General features: G+C 42.5%; 1 protein-coding gene across 3 annotated transcripts in view; it reads left to right on the top strand.

The window, feature by feature from the left end:
* clybl (citrate lyase beta like) overlaps positions 1-21,831 on the top strand; it is a 139,358-nt gene that overhangs the window by 34,615 nt on the left and 82,912 nt on the right. Inside the window, exon 1 of one of the 3 annotated variants that reach the window (XM_079519057.1) lies at positions 1,877-1,948. The exons of the other annotated variants lie outside the window; for them this stretch is intronic. Within the exon in view, the coding sequence (XP_079375183.1) occupies positions 1,905-1,948 (44 nt within the window). The 5' untranslated portion in view covers positions 1,877-1,904. Of the gene's footprint in view, positions 1-1,876; positions 1,949-21,831 lie in introns of those variants that run through there. 3 annotated transcript variants of the gene reach the window in all.

The raw sequence follows: 21,831 nt of genomic DNA on the forward strand, positions 1-21,831 counted from the left end.
TGCTCTTTGTATATAATAGGATAGTTGGATAAGCCATTTTCAATGCAGGTCATCGATTGAGTTTACATTTCTGACAATGGTGTCATACACTGTAGTATAAGATCGTTTTTTCCCCCTCATTTAATTATTTATTTGACATGCACTTACAGTCAGTGATGTGCACTATGTATACGTCAAAAACTATTCCATAATATGTTTATTCAAAATAAAGAAAAGAAAGAACAGATTACACAATTTTAATCTCAGAAGTACAGTACGACCAACACATTTGTTTTAGCTCTATATACCTCCTTGATAAAGTACAGTAAGATGAGCAGCACGCACGCATGTAGTCCAATGGCCTCTGAAATGCTGACATTTGGAGCGAATCCCCTGCTGTCTTAATCATGGCAAATATTGCGTGTCATTTGTGCACCACACTTGGACCTGGCGGACGGTAGTGGTAGTAATTCACCACTGCTGTGAGATATAGGACACCTGGGGCGTTGTGCCGTGCTGGTACTCTAATCTCTCTCTCTCTCGCTCTCTCTCTCTCTCTCTCTCTCTCTCTCTCTCTGTCTTGCTGTCTCTCTCCTTTTCTTGCCTGCATTCTCTCCTTTCTGTCTTTATTTTACTATAATGAGCAGAAGGGCACTACAATGCTCATGAGGAAAGGTTATTGTAGGAATTTTATTCACCTTCAGGTCTTTAATGCACTTGAGATAACTGGGGGGCCTTGATTTTGGATTTGGGGAGAACTGGACCCATTCCACGTTTTACATTTTAAAACCCATTTATAATCACTAATGCCATGGTCATTAGTGATCTGCTGTCAATTAAACTGTTGTCCACTGAATGCTTATTTACCTCCATAGGGGAATTATAAGCATTCAGTGGACAACACAGCCCTATTGTATCTTGCAGGCAGGCAGGCAGGCAGGCAGGCAGACAGGCAGACAGGCAGCCAGGCAGACAGACAACAATTTTAACAGCTCAAAATAGTTAATATCTTTGGAAACATTTTTTTAGGCACAATATGAACTGAACTCTATAGTGTCCTTATTCTGGGATGAACATTTGGCAAAAATAGAAGATACAATGGAATATACAAGTTTGTAAATTTGTACATACTGTTTATATGGCAAGGTGTAGAAAAAAGAACAAGTAGAAACCTCTGAGTGAGAGTGACCTAGGTTCAAAATATAGGCTAATTTGAATAATTTCATAATGAAAATATATTTATATAACATTAGTTCTGGCACAATTAAAGACACTTAAGACACTACAATTGAATAATTAAACTTATGCTAAGATTCGACTTCGCAATAGTGTCAGTTGTCTTGTGGCTGCATGGTACAGAAGTAGAACCAGCGGTGGACAGTAGGCTAATGATTGAAGTACAATTAGGCTACTTGAATGCTGTTCTTAAATTGGTCTATATTTTTGGATCTGTACTTACATTATGAATTAACCACTTACAAACCCAATTTCAATTATAGTGAAATTAAGTGAATACTGAATATATTGCCATTTGTAATTGTACTTTTGAATATTTTTTTTAAAGCATATACCGGTAGGCTACTTGAATACTCAAGTAGCCTTTTTTTTTTTTTTACTTGAATAGCCTATTCAGTACTTAAACTCAAGTACAAATTTGAAAATGTGACAGAGCAACTTGGAATTGAGTAATATTTAACTAGGAGTATCTATCTATACTTTGACTGAAGTACTGTCTTGAGTTGAGCAGGCTATTTTGTCCACCACAGAGGCACAGAACACTATTTACTATTTACCATGCCATGTGCTAGACATTTGTATGTCCGTCCCTCGCTATGTTGGCAGCCTATCACCGAGCTCGGAGTGCACTCCACTAACATATTTTCAGCCAATCGCGGCTTCCGTCATGTGAGCGTCAGAAAAAAAACATGGCGCAGCACATCAGCCGAGTTGTCAACCGACTTGCAGTGAAGTAAGTCACGCTCTATTTACACATTTTGGTCTTGACGTAGTCTTTTTTTTAGTGTCCTGGAGTTGCACTTTGACATCATATTGTATATGCATCGTGGAGCATCTCAAAATGACTGTAGCAGGGCGCATTGCTGGCTGCTAATCCCAGGTCGTTCAGATATGACAATAAAGGGATCTGTGACATTGTGACAAGTACATTCAGGGTTTATTATCGCAATGTATTATGACACCTGGCTGCATCATAGCCGTTACCTAGATAATAAGCATTTTATTTAGCCAATAAAATGTCGTGTTCTTAAAATATTGTATTTGAAGCTGCGTGACATTTGTTAGTTGCGCCTGACTACAGATTTATTATGTGAACACTAGCTACATTTACCTAACCGCTATAGCCTATGTATTTATAACAATAATCGTTGGTGATGCAGCCGGTGTGTGAGTGCACCCATTTTGGTCTCGCATGCACACACACATCTGTCCATTTGCTATATGTTCACTAATGTCTAGAGTGTGGGGACCGGTGTGCCCTAAATTATATGCTGCACCTATGTAAATCATAGGTGGGATTGATTGATTGATTGAAATATGAATTAACAGTTTGCAGAATTACAGTACAATTCAAGCACAACTCAATACAAAGACTGTTAACTGTGAGTGGACGACCCAATAAAGCATTACACTTGTTTACAAGAGGGTCCACATACAAATATACACTTCTATAAAGCCAAACAACAGAACGGGAATTCATCATAAAGGAGGTAAAATGGGAAAAGAAACGTATACAGTGAGGGGAAAAAGGGGTGGGGGGGGGATTCAGACTTTACGGGGGCCAGTTTTGAATTGCAGCCGTCCGTAGGTGCCCCTTGAGAGCGGATTTGAAGGAGTCAAGTAAGATTTGCACGTCTTAATGACTGTTGGTAGGGCGTTCCACATTTTGGTGGCATAGGAGCGAAAATAATTTTGTCCCTTGTTTGTGCCGAATCTGGGTTGCACATGGTTTGTTGCACTCCCTCTGGTGTTGTGGGTGTGGACTTCGTTAACATTAAGGAAGTATTTGGACAGGTACATGGGTATCACCAGCTCAGTGGCCTTGTGGTTAGAGACCCAGTGCCTCTGAGAAATTTGGACGGAATATTGTCATAGCCAGTGGCCTTGTGGGGTTGGAGGGCACTCAGTTTTTTAAGTTAGTACCTCCTCAGTTGTTACCATTGCCATTTTAAAAGTCTTTACAAACACCTAGGTTTTTGTAGAAGGCATTGATGTGCTCTACACCAAAACGTGCAGAGTGGGAGGGCAGTTTGTTAACAATGTCTGTAATGAAGATGTTTAAGTAGTTGGCTACATCAAGCTTGTCAGTGATGAGGGTGTCATCTGATTTGATGTTGATGTTTGTAAACTTGGTTTTTAGTTTCTGACCGCAGCCTAGTTGGTTGTTTAGTAGCTTCCAGTGTTCCCGATGATTGTTTTTGTTTTCCTCTGCTTTATCATTGATAAAGTTTATTTTTGCTGATTTGGTCATGGCAGTTACACTGTTTCTTAGCTTGTGACGTTGGGTTTTTAGGATGCCTAGTTGGGTTTGGAGATCACTGTCAAAGAGCTTGGCTAGCTTGGACTTGCATTTAAGAAGTTCAGAGCATCTTTTGTCTCTGGCTTTCATTGCAGTCAGTATGTTTTCTTTTCATCCATGGCGCCGAGCGGGTTTTGACCCTGATGGTTCTCAAAGGAGTCATGTTTAGTACTGATGTAAATTTGGTTTTGAAGCCAAGCCATGCTTCTCCGACTAGTGTGCTCCTGGGACAACTTTTTCATTCCATTCTAGCTCCATTTGGAACCTCTATATCAATTCCATTCATGAAAGCCATCAGAGAATTGGAGCTGGCAACTTTTCAAGTCCATTCCTCTAGCTTTTAGCTGCCACTACCCCCATTATGGTAATGGTAGTAATAACTGCTTATAATTGAGGTCTGTCATAAGCTAATGCAAATAAAATAGTGACGCATAGGCAATTGATAAATTAAAACTGAAGAGATGAATACATTGTCACTTTTTGGTAAAGATTGTATAGGCTACAATCCTGCTGTATACATTCTATAGATTAGAGTTTCACGTAGGCAAGATTGTTGTACTGTGTTCTGTTAGAATGACAGGGGTAAGCCAGGTTATACAGTCATGCCAAAACAAAAGCCTACCGCAATCAGCATGCCAATAATTGACATGGATATCCAATGTGTTGCTTTTGCTAAAGAAATATATAAATGAGGAGGTAAAACCACCGGTAGTGGATTGCAATCAACATTTAGTCCTAGGTACAGTATGAGTAAAGTACTAATTAGGCCTATCTTGTAGACAGTCTGTACCTGCAAATATACTAGAAGTTCGACCCGTCTGTTGCGGGTCTCGCGTTTAAGGCCCAAACCGCACCAATGCAACTAGTCACAAGTTCTTGCAACAAAACAGTTTTAAGGACACCAATGCAACTCCTTGCAACTGCCATTGGGGATAATGGTTGGACAGGACAGGCCCTGTCCATCTGGGGGCTCTAAACGGGGGGAGGGGGGGTTTATTGCAGCTCAAAGTGAACTTTACTCAGTTATCTAGTTTGTCGCCGTCCGACCTTCCTATCTTGTGTTATTAAAGAAAACATATGTTCCCCAACAGTTTGTAACGCACAGAGGGTGAAGTTGTTGTCGTGTTGTTTTTTCTCCGTCAATTTCGTGTGTCGGCAGACAGCGTTGCGTGTTTGGCCACTGACCGTGTTTATTTCCGTGTTGTTTTTCCGTATTGTTGTTTTTTCTCTGTGTATAAGCGAGAGAGACAGAGATAATCCAAGTGCATCTGTGGTTGCTTTCCCTTGTTCGATGTGATACAGAAAAGGGCACTTTTAGTTTAACTTCCAACACGGAGCGACTAGCTTGAAAGATACCTGTCCTTGTTGACGGATTTGGAAGAGATTTTGAAGGTCTGGTTCCAAAAATGAACCAGTATTTAATGTGTAAAATCCACGATATTTACATTGGAATGAATTAGCCCGGCTGGAAAGTGTCTAAGTGGGAGTTTAAGTGGGAGAGGGCGAGGCTTGGCTAAAGGTGAATTGAATAAAGCTGCAGACCATCAGTAATCAGCAGATGGAGAGATACACGTTAGCGCTCCTGTATACCACAATTGAAGGGGTTCTCGCCCAGGCGTTTCCTTTTGTTTTGAAAGGAAAATGCACGTGGTCTCCGAGGCTATGGGGCGACATACTGTTGCTTGTAGGAAAGCCCTGCTGTGATTGGCCAGTAGTCGCACCCCCCCACCCAGCTGGGTTGAAGACGCAGAGGTGACATGAGTGACGTATCACGGCCAGAAAGCACAGGCATGACGGGCACTTCCGCATACTCTGCATACGTCACTCTGGTCTATGTCTATGACTTGTCGACCTGAACTGGCGGACAAAATCGTGTGCTCCAGGGCGGACAACATTGTGTGCTCCAGAAGACACAATTATGGGCGTGGAATTTTCAAATGTAATAGATTAATTCCCTGGTGAGCTTTCCAACTGGTCCCAGAATTGTCTCCCTGTTGCAGGCTGAATAGGGCCGAAACATCAACGTTTTGATTTTTGAGGAGCACTAGAAATTACATCATATGGCAGCCAATTCTATGGACTTTTAATGTTTGTTTAGAGTACTTTAAACTAACATTACCAGGCACCCCTCACTTCACCCAAGTGTGATCTCCCCTCCCCCTCCCCTTTTTTGCCTGAGTACAGTACTGTGTAGATTTTGGACTCGTTTTTCTGTAGTAAGTTGCTCTTGTAATATTGTAGCTAAGTTGCAGGTTGCTGCTTTTGCGGCTTGTTTCTAAAGTGTAGTTGCTTGAGCTTATTTAGTTTCTTCCACATTTTGTGCCAGGGGCAGGGACTCCGATTCAAGATTTGTGTTTAAATCTGCGATTTTCAAAATAGCTGTGTGTGCTGAGTTGACTGCTCATGTGGCCTATAGTGACTTCTTTTGGGCTTGTTTTCATAGACCTGACCGCTTGTTTTCTCTTGCAAAATCTGGCAACACTGGTGTCAGTCATTTGTGGGATTCAATCCAAAAGTATGGAGATTGGAGACTTAAACTATGTTGTCTTTTGTAGTTCCTAGTCCAATTCTAGTTCCTAGTCCTTATCGTTGCAATAACCACCACACAGTTGGAGCCTATCAACATTAGGGGAATAATTTCCTGAATCTACATTTTTGTCTTTAGTTTCTTTACCAAATCAAATGTGGCGGCAGTGGCTCAGGGGTAGAGTGGCCGGTAGAGCGGCCGGATGGGAAAACCGTGAGGTTCCCAGTTCGATCACAGGCTCCCAGTTATTGTCGAAGTGTCCTGCAAGACAGCTGAACCCCTAATTGCCCCCGATGTGCAGGTTGGTGCCTTACATGGTTTCCTCCGCCATCCATTTTGAGCCGTGCCTTGCCTCCATCGCGCAGCAACGTGTGTTCCTATTATGTACTGTACGTGTCTCTGTGTCCGAGCACGGACAGCGGCAACACCTATTAAGTGGCCAGTAGAGTACAGCACAGAGTAAAGTGGCACAGAGTACACTACTGTACGAGCCCTGGGCACGTTCCTGGTGGTATGGATGTTCCGGGGACCCCCCCCCCCCCACACGGACCCCCCGGGGACCCCCAAGCGATAACTCTGTCATTTCTCAACCGTTTCGGACGTGTGCAGGCTCGCCGGAACCGTGCCGGCCCCATGGGCGCGTTCCTGGGGGTCTGGATGTTCCGGGGACCCCCACACGGTAACTCATTTTCGAAGAATCAAAGTACAGTACAGAGCAATACAGTGTTCTATAACAAATGTATAGTTGTTTTCTTTAGTCAGGGATAAATTGAATGAGATAAAAACAAACAAAAAAACTAAACTAAAGCAAACAATAATAAAATGAGAACAATAATAAAAACTCCTTATTGGCTATTTCCCCTACCATAAGCCCTCAATGAATTGCATTGAGTTGAATGGGAATTGAATGGGGCTATGGGGTGTCGAAATAAGTAGTAAAGTGTGCCGCTTGGGATATTATTTACTGTACATTATGAAGAGAGGATATATACAAAAAAATAATAATTTTGAGCGATGGAAATAAGCGAATTACCACATTCAAGTCCCATTCAATGCAATTCATTTAGGGCTTATGGTAGGGGAAATAGCCAATAAGGAGCTTTTGCACAAAATAACACCTGGACCTCTTTGGTGGTGACGTAACAACTACAAAGAAAGGTAAGAAAGCCTTTTAGTATGGAATTCTCCTTTAAGAAGAAGAAAAAGAACGTAGACTATCCAGTAAAATTTGTATACAGAACAGTTCGTGGTCATAAACACATCCAGTCAAGATAGGCATGGCCTAGAAAGCAACCTTACATGTCAGTGAGGTGGTACCCAAGGGGTTGTTATCACACACGAGTGATTCCTGTTAATACTTAGGTTACAGACGCAATCATGTTCAGTCGGGGGCACAAGTGCAACACTGTCAACGTGCATTTTATTTATGTGCATCATATGCTCTACTTTTTGGATAACTTCATAAATCGCACTTGTCCTGGCTTTCCATGTACGTAAAACGTCTCACTCACAGCAGTCTGTTTTGAATTTAGATGGGAAGTACATTGGAGAACTATTTCCCCTGCAGGGGAAGTTGTACAGTACGTCCGGCATATGGGATCTTATCTACAGTACTAACGATGTCACTCTTATTTACAGTTTTGTCGGTGGAAAACATTTTAAACTGGTCTGATTGTCCGTTTCAGACTGACGACTTGGGATTGCACCTTTCTTCTACAGTTTGACATAATAATTATAAATGCATTCATCATTTTTTAGGGTGTATTTTAGGGTGTATTTCACCATTTTGTCAGCCTCATATGTTGGCATATTGGCGCAGTAAAAGGTTTTTGACACTCGTAATTCGCTGCCATTTGTCCTGATCTTTGTAAACAACACATGAACTTTGTACAACAACATTGTTGGTTGTGCTTCTTTTGACATGTCAGTTTGATGTGACACCGACTACTCCGCTTTGTTGATAATATATTGTCGCCCCTGTCCGTCCGTCTGTCCGATCATTCATCTGTATATACCGTCTGTTACCAGCTAATCTCCGTCACCGCTGGCCCGGTCACTACGAAACTGTACACACACACTCCTGGAGTCCCTGGTGATAACGCCACTATGAGGCAGATCTTTGCAAAACATTTTTGAGTGGTGCAACCACTCCAAGGAACAGCAATGTCCGTGTTAACCTAACTGTGTTCACCTAACTATGTGACTATGAGTAGCAGTAGGGGCAAAAGTGGCGCTGTTGTGCCAGAAACAGAGATAGAGAGATAGTGCTGCACTGTTGCCTGTTAATGAGAGACAGAGAGAGAGAGAGAGAGAGGGGGGGGGGGGGGGGGGGGGAGTTGCACCACTCAGTTCACACGGGTGTGATTTTTTATATTACACATGCAAATCGGTACACACTATCTCACTCATGTGATATAGTGATCAACACGACACGGATGTGTCCGATTTTTCATATTCCATCCTGATCTGCTTCAAAAGTTTGCAGGATTGGTTTGTTTTGAACAAATGCCTCAAATCATGAATGCAGCGTGCAATTTACGTGATTTTTTTTTTTGCATGTACATTCCCACTAAGCCGAGGACGAAATGCCACTTGAAAATGTTCAAATCAGCCTCATGGTGGCGCTATAACAGGCTGGTTCACATTTGTACTTTTAACTCCACCCATCTGCATGAAACATTGCATGCACAAAACCTTTGACCTGCAATTTTCACGTCTGCCTTTTATAGCGCCACCAGAAGGCCGACTTTTGTAAATCACAATTTTTGATATTACTCCTTTAGATTCTGTCCGAAAATCCTGCAAATCGGTACACAGTCTGATCATGAATTTGAACGCCCAATAGAGCGTTGCAGTCCCGCCCCCTCGAGAGACCCGGAAAATAAATCCCCGTTCATTTTCCTCATAGACTTTTCAACAAGTATTTATTTAAAGATGTTTACGCCGCGGACAAAGCCAACTCTTGTCGTGACAAATCATGAGAATAAACACAATGTTTTGGGCCAAACAAAGAATTAGAAAGTAGAAAAAAACGGAAGCTTTTTTAGTTCTTTGTAATTACTTGTTTGGTCCAAAATATTGTGTTTGTTGTCATGATTTGTCACGACTCGGGTTGGCTTCACACGACGCTTAAAAGGTCTTTAAATAAATACTTTTTGAAATGTCTATGGGAAAAATGCATTGGGATTAATTTCCTGGGCCTGGCGTCGTCATGCAAGGGGGCGGGACTGCGACGCTCTATTGCCATCAAAGGCTTAACCCTTAGAAGGTGAAAGACGCCAATTGGCGTCTTCATCAGAATTCCGTAAATGATCAATGACGCCAATTGGCGTCTTCGCCGTTTTTGATTAATCTAAACATATTAATATGCTCCGAAGCGCTGTTTAAATTCCTGAGCTTATATTCCAACTACATTACCCAGAAAACCCGTGTCACGTGACACACGTGTACGTGTTGCCATTGGAAGCTGGTCCCACCCCCTGTAAACAGTGGGGGCAGAGGGAGTCTTCATAGTTTTCATTGTTTTGCCTGTTTACCCGTCTCGCCCGAGCGATTTTCTAGCAGAAAAAGTTGAAAGCAGTACTATTTATTTGAGCGAGTTTTGTGGTAGTAGTATTGATCCATACGCGTCCCAGTCGCCTTCTCCAGGCGGAGTAGCCCTGGTCCAGTGCTTACAGCGAGACTCGCTGCTCCCTCCCTCCTTTTTTCATTGTCTCCCCATCGTCGTCCGATGAGCTATACCGGGAAACCATTGAAGAAGACGATCAACCCGGAATGTTTTGAGGTAATCTTATTGTAGAAAATGCCCTTCTATAGTGATCAGACATCATAAGATGATCGCTACAAATAGATGCTTGGATAATTACTACTACTAGTCAGATCATGACGCCAGAATGACTCACCACGATGGCCCCCAGCCATTAGCCAGCACCAAAGGTGCTGGCTAATGGTGTCGATCGGTTGGTCGGTGCAGTACAAATGTATCGTAGCAGGCATGCACGCATGGCAGTACAAGTATTTTATATTGTAGCGTGCCTTATAGGCGATCTGATCTTTAGAGTAATGTTCGCTCCTTTTATTTACTGTCTACAAAGACGGAGAACAAACATGCATCGTTTACTGAAGCAACGCGTGATTATGATGACCTTGCTACAAGGATCGGAGGGGGGACGGGGAGTGAAGCTAACAGTAGCGTATTATATAAGATCTGTATGACGTTTCATTGACGTCTGAGCTTGCATGATAATCGCATTAATTGAATATTGTATACTATCATGATTGTACATTGTTTAGTGTGTCTCCGTGTGATGATGATGATGACGATGATGTCAGATAGCCTACGTCCCCCCCACCCCCAACTGGCTATTGGCCGGGCTGACTACAGCTAAATGTTTATTTTTATATTTTTAGAACTGGCATCAGAGGAGGAGGATGATGATGATGATGATGATGATGAAGACGAAGAGTCAAGACTGCGATGGAGTTCTCCGACACTGAACCGGATGCATTCATTCATTTCAGTTGTTGTTTTTTTTAAATTTAGCCTACACACACACACACACCGTCAAGAACAACTGGAATGCAGTGGTTTGGGGACACTGGGGAGTTTGGGGACAACTGTTTTGTATGTAGGCCTATTTATTTTCTGTAATATTTATTATAATTGTATTATGTTAGTAGTCATAAAAAATAAAAGACGCTTTTACAATGAGTTAGACCTGTCGTGGCTATTTTGTTCACTATTCTGAGGTTTATGGTTTGACTAAGCGAGTTTCAACTGTGATTTACTCTGTAACGGTAGATGGTAAGAACCCAATTTTTTGTTATAATACAGTATACATTCAAGTCTATATTTTGATACATATCATGGGCACAAAGTCATATCAAAACAATGTCCTTGGATGTGTTTTTTTATCACAACAGGTTTTTGAGATACATGCATGAATAGACAAGGTACTGGTAAGACTATGTAAACATGGTATATATCAAAATGTGCGTTAGAATGTCTAATTTTACCCCAAAAAAGAATTGAGTTTATATGATGTTCCATTTCAGAGCTAGGGGGACTTTTAGCTGGATAGGTCAGATTGATCATGACTGACCATGCTATTTATAGATGGCAAAATATCTACAGTGGTACATGTGAGAAACTTTTTATTTTATTTTAATTGAACTAGACAACTCACCCTTTAAAATGAGATATTGCATGGCTATGTACGCCCAGCAGAAAAAAAGTTATTTAGAAAATAAAACTTCAACCGGGCATAACTTTTTTTGTTGTCCTAGAAACACTACCCAGTGTAAATGCAGGCTCTTTTAAATGGCTTCCAACACAAAAACTAAACATTTTATCAACTCAGTTCATTTTTTTCCTGGAAGCAGACAAGCCAAGCTTTCTCTGAATGTCTTTCGTTGTCACACATTCACAACAGAGAATTTTCAATAAATCATTCAAAAACGCCATTCTGCCATAGAGAAGTCTAAAAACTATATAGAAATCCTTGAAACTCTCAAAGAGTTAAGCAGAAATGGCACCCTTTCCACATTGGCCTATTATATAGCGCCACAATAACCTTCCTGACCTGGCAGAGACCTGTGCTCCGAGGAGCACTTTTTCTAGTTGGTTGTGAGAGACGAGTTTAATGTACGTATCATTTCACTGGATCATATCAACATTGATGATTAAAACAGTAGCCACAGCTGGAGTTGATTGTTTTGTCACACGTTGTAAACAATATGCCATGTGAGTGGAATCTGATCTCCTTTTTAACGGTGGCTCAAATAAGTCGGCCCCTTTTGATTGCTCGATTTGCATACCGTAGTTCATTGTCTTGTTTGAACAAGCCACATGTTGCTGTAATACATGCGTGTTGTAATAAATACAGTACACAACATGCACTACCACAATGTTTGCGACAAGTCGCTTTAAAGAACTCTTCACACAGTGCAGTGCTATGTGATGTTGATTCCCAAGCCCGGTGCATGGCTTTATTTGTAAACGATAAACATTAAACATAATAATCACGTTATCATATTGATAATACTAATGCTGTACAAGAAGGATTTATCACTGTCAGTAAGTAGATACACATGACACTGTCGGCATAGGTTGCTGTTGTAGGATACTTTTAACTTGTAGGCACATCCCAAAATGCTGAATACCGGTTGAGACGGTTCCCATAAAATCATAACTGATTTTAAGCTTAATCGGATCGGACTGCGTAAACGAAAAATCAACCCAAATCTACTCTAGTCTCCTATCCGTCTGCTACAAGCTGCCTCCTCAAATGCCAACACATCAAACTTGCCTTGTAGTTGATATTCTATGCATGTAAAATGTTTTTCATTGAATATCTTGGTTAATACGCCAAGTAGTTTTGTTTTTATTGGAGAAGAATGACGATTATTATAAAGATTGATACTGTATGGCTGTCTCTTCCACACAGCACACAGCAGAGAGAGGGAGTGTGAAAGAGCGAGACAGAAAGGGAGACATGCAAGCCCAGTACCCACATAAACAACATTTATAAGTTGGTATAACGTGCATGCATACGTGCACACAGCTGGCCACATGACCAAACATGTTAAACTGACTTAATGATTAGTTTACCATTCATATGTTGCTTCCAAGTTTCCCCAACACCTATGTTGTTATACCTTTCAACACGGGAACACCTCTGTGTGTAGTTGTTGCTATACAGTATAGCAACATTAATTACAAAAAAAAGTTAAGAAAACTTGATCTAAACGGGTTGACAGCCAAAAAGAATATCTTCAAGTGCCGCTTTCCTGGTGAGAAACTCATGTAGACCGTATTTCCATCAGTCAATAAAAGCACTATGCTCGACTATTTACATTTTGTCTTAGAGACACACACAGTGAGTAGGGAATAAAAAATATGGCCAAAGAAAATGACTACTACACAATCACGTAATGGATGTAGATCCATATTTGCTGAGCCTTATTTATCCAACACCACATAACTTCCTTCACGATCATTATCACTATCCTTAGATTAATATTAGGATTCATATTTGATTGCTGGCCAGATATTAGCTGATGTTGAGGTGCAGACAGTGTGTGCATTCCATGGTAATGGTGGTAACACGCAGCCCTCTCTGGTGGCTGGGACTAGCAGAGAGGAATGCGTGTGCTCGTTTTATGAACAGCCTAGAGCCCTCGCGTTGGCGGCAGACTGCTCTTTGTCACAAACACCCCCATGTCAGAGATGCAACAGCATCCTGGAGGAAACATTGGCTGCCGCTATGAAGTCGACAAGTGATGAAAGTAGCCTAGAGGTTGTCAATTAGGAAGCCAAGGCCTGGACCTCATAACTTAATGAGCAGTTTCCCCCTCTCAAGGCCTGCCAGGGCTTTATAGCACAGCTTATAAAAACCCTGAGTGTAATGCACCCCTATAACGTTTTCAATTAAGAGAAGGGGCATAAAGCAGTGCAGACACTTGGCAATCATGTTAGAATGTTTCTCAAGTGGCGTTTTGCATAAATTGGGAAGTGCATTTTTGATTGCCCCAGTTGCTTAACCCATTTTGAGCGGGAACCCCTTTTGGTGTTTCAAGCATTCTGTTATACTTTAGCTATTGAAAAATAGCAGATCTACAAGCTCATAGCGCGCCACCGAGTGGCGCGCTATGAACTTGTAGGTCTGCTATTTTTGAAAAATCGTAAAAATGCGGCACAAATCTTTGAATAGGTATATATTCTTTCAGAGCAAACGTTTTTTTTTATTTCGACGTCGGGCCTGAATGGCTTAAATGTGACAGCTACTGTGCAGAATTTTATTTTCATAGCACCTCATGCTGGTTTTTAAGCACTAAAGACTTCCTGTTGTCTGACTAAGCCTAAAGGATGGTCATGTGGACGTGCAGCCTGACATTTAAAACCGACTTGTCAGTCAAGTCACGGCAACTAAACACGTTCCGTTGTCTTTTGTGCAAACATTGCGATACAATTGCGATTTATTCTACATTCCTCAATAAGTGACGATAATATTAATAATAGCAATTTATTATTATTATTATTTATTGTTGCCGTTGACCTGTGCCCTATTAAATATTAGCGGAGTAGAAACACATGCTTGCAGTTTGGAAACAAAATGACAAATAATGTCAAGTAGGCTTATACTTAACAGCAAATGCTCAAAATCCCAGATTTGTTTATTGTAAACACAATCCGTTTGTTTTTCCCTCCTGCCTAGTGCCGAAAGCTTATTTGCATTGCTAATAGAAAAGCAGAGATGATTCCACAGGCTCAAAGCAGATCCCCTCTTCTCCTCTGGTGTCTTGTGGGGCTCTTGAGCTGACTTTGGCTTCCGGTAGAAAAATAAATGTCTGTTGAATAAACACCAGTGTGTTGACACCTCATTTCCTCATTGATTGGTTATGTGAAGCCCGGGCCAGAGGTGTGTGGCCATAATCCAATCAAGCAAGAAAACAACCTAGGTGACTGTGTAACCAAATACTGTATCCAGGCAGGGCATGCCAGGGCTGGGCCAAGTAGAGCTGGGTCCCACGTAGGCCCTTCTTGCACCGTCTTAAACCATTTAGGCCCTTTCGTCGAAATTTAAAAAAATGTCTTCTAAATCCTGACGGGTTTCTGAAATACCCATGTTTCTATGTCAGTGGTGCTCAATATTTCATGTCAAGGACCCCAAAAATGACCCCCGACCCCCATCTGAAAATATGTTTTCTCCCCCAGAAGCAAAGATTTGAGTTTAAAACATTTGCTCTGAAAGAATATTTAGTCAAAGATTTGCGCAAACATTTTCACGATTTTTCAAAAATAGCAGACCTACAAGTTCATAGCGCGGCACTCGGTGCCGCGCTATGAGCTTGTAGATCTGCTATTTTTCAATAGCTAAAGCATAACATAATGCTTAAAACACCAAAAGGGGTTCCCACCCAAAATGGATTAATGACTTTATCTAATCTGTTTACTGCCCACATGCTTGGCCACTGCCTGGTTGAGACCAACGTGTCCAGCAGGGTTTTTGATTGATGCTGTTGAAAAATCAGTGAACCTTTTTTTAAAAGCCCATCTCCCTCTTTTTCCCCTTGTAAAATACTAGAATTTCGCGGGCCTTCGGCCCGCTCATCCCAGAGTTGCGTTGGCCCGCGTTGCGATACAGAAGTCCACAGATACAGAAGTGCACAGTGACACGCGTTGTATCCAGCTGTTTTGTGTTGCAGCGCGCGTGTAGTGTTGTTATCCATATATGCGCCTCGGTTCGTCCCGTTTGTTCCACGCCAGGTGTCGACGCAGTCGTTGGCGCAAATTTCTTATTATTTTAACTGTATGTAATTGCGGCTAGTAGCACACATTTTTTTTTAGGAGCACGATGAAAAGTTATGAAATAATGTGTTTGAGGGCCCTCCTATATACAGCTTTAGTCCCCACACGTCTCAATATTTGCCATTGACAAAGAACAGAGAAATTAGGTCGAAATGCCGCTAAATATGACGTAAATTAAAATGTATTATATATATATGTTTTTTTAATTGAATGTAAATACTTTACTTATATAAAAACCTGGCAACCCGCACCCCGCGGTCATTTTCCGCTAACCGGAGCGGTGCTCCCTAGCCTGCTGGAGGGGTTCACATCATCCCATGCAGCCTCGAGAGGAAAAAGAAGGCAAATAAATGCAGCCTTGAGGCTACCTCCCAATGTGGTGTTGTGGAGCTTGATCACCTCCTCGTCCTCCTTTTCTCCCCAAATTGTCAATGCCACTTTGTTTTTTAGGAGCACGATGAAAAGTTATGAACTAATGTGTTTGAGGGCCCTCCTATATACAGCTTTAGTCCCCACACGTCTCAATATTTGCCATTGACAAAGAACAGAGAAATTAGGTCGAAATGCCGCTAAATATGACGTAAATTAAAATGTATTATATATATATGTTTTTTTAATTGAATGTAAATACTTTACTTATAAAAAAACCTGGCAACCCGCACCCCGCGGTCATTTTCCGCTAACCGGAGCGGTGCTCCCTAGCCTGCTGGAGGGGTTCACATCATCCCATGCAGCCTCGAGAGGAAAAAGAAGGCAAAGAAATGCAGCCTTGAGGCTACCTACCAATGTGGTGTTGTGGAGCTTGATCACCTCCTCGTCCTCCTGTTCTCCCCAAATTGGCAATGCCAATAAATGCAAAAGTTGCCTAGTGTGAATACTTCCAAAGTAGTAAAGGAGAAACTATCAGTCTTCTCCGAAGTCGGTCAATGTTTGTCAACTCAGCACGTGTTGACAACGCATATTAGTAAACAGAAGCCGTATGTGTGTCACACCAAAAGTGGTGACCTATAGAATCCTGTACATAGAAGCATCACGCAATCGTCTCCCTCCCTGTGTGGGTCACGTGGTGGGCTCTGAGCAAATGGGAGAGAGAATGTAGTGTTGCCAGGTCCGCGTATTGTAAGCGAGTGGTAGTGTGTGTAAGTAGCGTGTTGAATGGCATTTTGTCTGTGCTTGTTTTCATAGACGTGGCAACAAATTAGGCGGGGGTGTCGGTGCTTGTGGCGTGTTTGTGTTTATTATTGATATTGATATTGTTTGCGAGTGTGGACGGGAGCCGGCTTTAGTGGCAGTGCGATGACAATTTTTACGCGGCTGGTGTCGATTGTGGCCGTGCGGCGCGACATGAGGAGATAGGGAACCAACGACGCGGAGGGTAAGTGTGTGACGTGTTAGTGTGTTGTTGCAGTGTGTGTTGCAGCGTGTTGCAGCGTGTCAGTGACGTAGTAGCTGGTGCCTTTTGTTCCTGTGCGTGCTTTTGGGCACATGTTTTCAATTGTAATATAGGATATTAGTCGTTCAGCCTCTAACTCGAGCAGGAAATCATTTATTTTGTCTAGTTGGATTTAACAGTGCTGGCAAGAAAGCACGATGGGGCTTAGAAAACTAAACCGACATCATTGCAGCAGTACGTACGTACGTACTATGTATGTGTAGGCCAGCACACATAAGGCGGCTTTTTTTCCTTCTTCTTCGCGTTTTCTTTTTTCTTTTGAGCCAGTACATCAATAAATCGCTCTATTACCTGTTGTTGACCCAGCTAAGCTTGCCTTTGAAATTTGTTACAGAGCATTAAGTTAACACATGTTGCTGTGTGAAAACAAAGCTCTGCCGACTGGCGTGCGGACCAGCTGAGTAAACGCGCGTGAGGGAATAGGGTGGGGATGGTGAGGGTGGGAGGCAGGCAGACAGACGGAGTAAAGCCTAATTTATACTTTGTCGCTCAACGGTGGCGCTTGCTGAAAAACTTTCAGAGAGACCTGCAATGGTTCCTTGCACTTGTCTGGTGGATCCATACGGCTAACAGATGGATGTGTTACCCTGGGTGTCCCCATAGACAACAACAGCCTGCCCCACAACAAGTGCTTCTACTACTCTGGCACTGCGGCCTTTGATCAGCATTCAGCACATCCTTTGGCTTTAGGAACAGGCCTCCTCCAGAACCCCAGGGCGCACATGCGATTGCATCTGTACAAACATAACCAGAGAAGGAATGTGTGAACAATGCAACAAAAGAATTTTGTTCTGAAGACTCATTGGGGGTTGGGGGGTGGCTAATGGCTGGTTTATGTGGTTTAGGAGAGTGAGCATGGTGGTCAGATTGAATGAGGAGCTGGGGAAATAGTCAGTGTTTTTAATGATAACAAGTGTGTTTGCTTTTTATACATTGTGAGCCAATAGACGTGGTGTGATGAAATGTCCCAATTCGAAAATGACTTGCAGGAGATACTCAAATTGCCAAAGCATTTTGACAAAGCAAATATGTATGTGTGTGTGTGTGTGTGTATATATATATATATATATATATATATTTTTTTTTTTAATGTTTTTTTTGTGGCTTTCGCCTTTATTTTATATTTTTTATGGAGGGACAGACAGTAGGCTGACAGGAAAGGGGGAGAGAGATGGGGGGTTGACATGCAGTAAAGGCCGTCGGGATCGGGAGTCGAACCCGCGGCACACTGCCAGACTGGATTACCAGCCAAGGTGCCTGGACCGCTGAGCCACGGCCCAGGCCAAATATGTATATTTATAATATGATTTATTTGCTATTACTCTTTTTTTTGTATTTCTCTTATGTGCAGTTTGCATGAAGCGACAATAACTAAAATGTGACGTGAAAGTGCTGCAAACGTTGTGTGTATCCTGCCCCGTTGGTAAAATAAAATAGTTTATATTATCTGTCAGAATTCTTCCCACGTCATCTTCTTCATAATAGCTACGCATATTCTATACATTATGAAATGTGTATATTGAACTCAACAATACGAGACCACCCAGCATTCTGTTGGTGGTCATAAGAGGCTGTGTATCCTATATCCCTATTTAGTGAACTGCATTGGAACATTCACTGTAGGCATGATTAACCCATTTTGACCTGAGATCAGATTCTAAAAATGTCTTCTACATCCTGACAGTTTTCTGAAAAAGCTATGTTTCTATGTCCGTCGTTCTTCGATTTAAAAAAAATAGCAGACCTACAAGTTCATAGCGCGCCACTCGGTGGCGCGCTATGAGCTTGTAGATCTGCTATTTTTCAATGGCTAAAGCATAACATAATGCTAACACCAAAATGGGTTCCACTTCCCGCCCAAAATGGGTTAACAATTCCTAATGGCCCCCTGAAAGAGAGCATTGGCCCAGTACAGTGTAGCCCACTTAGCATTAATTGGGTACCAGTCAGAGTTGTGTGTGGGCAGGATATTGCTTCCAGGTTTGGAGTCAGCCTCTCTGTCAGCCCTCCACAAGGGGTCTCAGTTGCTGTTAAGTAGACACAGGCCTGAGTTCAGGTAATACTTCCCGAAACTCATATAGGTGTCCTATATCCTAAAGTTTACCTGAACTATAGATCTCTAGTACATTTGAATGATTATATTGGAAACTTCGGCGGGACCCGCACCCTATATATTCACTGTTTTTGTTTTGCCAGGATAGTGCTCTGCTCTTCTCACGACACCTGCGTTGGCCTGCTGCCAAGGTGATGGTAAGCTTGTACAAGGGCAATGAGGTGCAATTTACCCAGCATTCCTGTCTGATACACACCGCCCTAATGCCTAGGACGTCTGCTTTTCCAGTAGAGTGTTTGTTAACAAGACCATGCGTGCATGTCTGCATGCACATATACCCTTGTGTGCGCACTGTGCGTGAGTGCTGTGTAAAGGCATGCATGTCTGCAAAATGGTAAATGGTGCATTTATATAGCGCCTTTATCCAAGGCACTTTACAGAGATTGTGCATTACATTCACCCATTCACACACACATACATACATACACCGATGGCAGCGGAAACCATGCAAGGCACCAACTAGCACATCGGGAGCAATTAGGGGTTCAGTGTCTTGCTCAAGGACACTTCGACAGTAACTCTGCGGGAGCCCGGGTTCGAACTGGCAACCTTACGGTTACCATCCAGGCACTCTACCCCTGAGCCACCGCCGCCCCTGCAGTTCTCCGTCTTGTTGGTATAGGCCTGTGACAATAGATTACAGTATTTTTGCAGCTTGCTGGGTAAATGCTGTGGTCATGATTAGTTGCAGTTCCTTATGTGACCCCTTGGTGTCAGTGTTGACAGCGCACTCAGCTTGGACATGACGTCTCTTCTAAGTCCTGGCCTGAATGAAGCTTGCATCTCATGTCTTGTTCTCATTAAAGAGACTGTCATTGATTGGCTATCTTTGTGATTGATTGAAAACCTCAACTGATTGAGTGGAATTTCAACAACACTGCCATTTCCATTTCCTTTTTTCTCTCTGGAATTTCTTATTTTATTTTAGATATAGGTGTCACTTTCAGCAGCAGCACACTGCATTACAGTTTTTAACCCATTTTGACCTGAGATCAGATTCTAAAAATGTCTTCTACATCCTGACAGTTTTCTGAAAAAGCTATGTTTCTATGTCAGTCGTTCTTAGAATTTTCAAAAATAGCAGACCTACAAGCTCGTAGCGCGCCACTCGGTGGCGCGCTATGAGCTTGTAGATCTGCTATTTTTCAATAGCTAAAGCATAACATAATGCTAACACCAAAAGGGGTTCCCACTTCCTGCCCAAAATGAGTTAATGTAGAGGGGATGCATCAACCAATTTGAATGGCCAAATTAAATATTAAAGATACATAAGCAATAAGGGTTGTGCTAATAATGGGAACTAGATTACCCATGGTGAGGCAGATGTAACCCAGGGAATTAGACCCTGAGGACGTGTGTGTGTGTGTGTGTGTGTGTGTGTGTGTGTGTGTGTGTGTGTGTGTGTGTGTGTGTGTGTGTGTGTGTGTGTGTGTGTGTGTGTGTGTGTGTGTGTGTGTGTGTGTGTGTGTGTGTGTGTGTGTGTGTGTGTGTGTGTGTGTGTGTGTGTGTGTGTGTGTGGGGGGGGGGGCACCTACAGCATCGGGGGTTATTATCATGGAACTAATTAGCACCTTAATATTATTACTATAGAAAACATGTGTACTGGGGATTCATGCATTCAACCTTCTCTGGAATACATTGAGGAGGTTGACCATCATTTGTTTAGTTAGTTCTATAACATGGAAGCATTTCTACATGTCAGGGGTCTCTTTATATCAAAAATCAAAGTTGGTGTAATATTATAGATCGTACTTGTGTTGTATGTCATTGTCAACTACCTTGAGAGCTTGTAGATCTACCATTTTCAGTGAACGATTGCTCATTTTCACTCGCTTCGTTTGCAGAATGTTTTCATCTTTTGGCATGCCCAAAATCAGGGCTCTCTAGGGTTCATGTATTTTAATGTCCAAAAAAGAAACAAAATATAATGGGGTGAGTTCCTGGAAGAATCACTGCAGTGAAATCTTCAGGAGAGGGGCTGACTAGTCTCTGTTGGTATTTTGCCTCATTTGGAAGTGGCTCATAGCTTCTCATCACATCATTGGCATGGGTTGCAGACAGACAGCCTCCTGTTAGCACTACACTTCATTAGAACCAGGTTTCAGGGGTACCACACACACGCGCTTTTCAAACAGCCAAGCCAGTGCACCATCTCCCACCATCAAAAGAGCCTTTATCCAAAGGACAGGGGTGTCTCTGTCTGTCTCCCCATCAGTCTCTGCTAATGATGCACTCGTGTTTTAGCATTGACACCCTCCCTTCCCTATCATTCGTTAATGCCTTCAATCTCTCTCTCTCTCTCTCTCTCTCTCTCTCTCTCTCTCTCTCTCGTGCAGTGTTTGTTTGGCTGCTGGGTTTTGTTTGTTTATTGTTTCCAGATGGCAGACGCAGACTTCATTTGTGTGGCTTTCAAGTTCCCAGAGAGCTTTTTACTGCCTTGGCTCAAGCGCTTATCCTGTTTCCTCTAGCCAGGCTTTATGATGGGCCCTTTATACCTAGCAACTGGAAACAACTGTCACTACTAGTCTGCATCGAGGAGAGCGAGAGAAAACACAGAGAACATGTCTTTCTGTACTCCCTCCCTTCCCCTCTCTCTCTCTCGCTCTCTCTCCTGTCTCCATCGGTACATCTTCCATCCGTACATCTTCATTAGAGGCAGTGCTACAGTTGATCCACAGATGAGGAGGTTGTTTCTACTGTATCCCTCCCTCGAGAGGGTGAACTTTAACCAGGCCTCCATAGAACACACTAGAATCCCCTTGATCTCGTATCCATCGCCGCACCTCAGTACCTCAGGCACAGCACTGCCGCGAGCCAAGTTGACGCAGAACACTGTCGACTTGCAGCGTGCGAGACTGACTCTGCTGACACGACGGTTCGACAGCCGGTTTCATGGTAGCAATGAGGCTGGCAA

The sequence above is a fragment of the Electrona antarctica genome (assembly GCF_951216825.1).
Source record: "Electrona antarctica genome assembly, chromosome: 13".
In the NCBI taxonomy this organism is placed as follows: domain Eukaryota; kingdom Metazoa; phylum Chordata; class Actinopteri; order Myctophiformes; family Myctophidae; genus Electrona; species Electrona antarctica.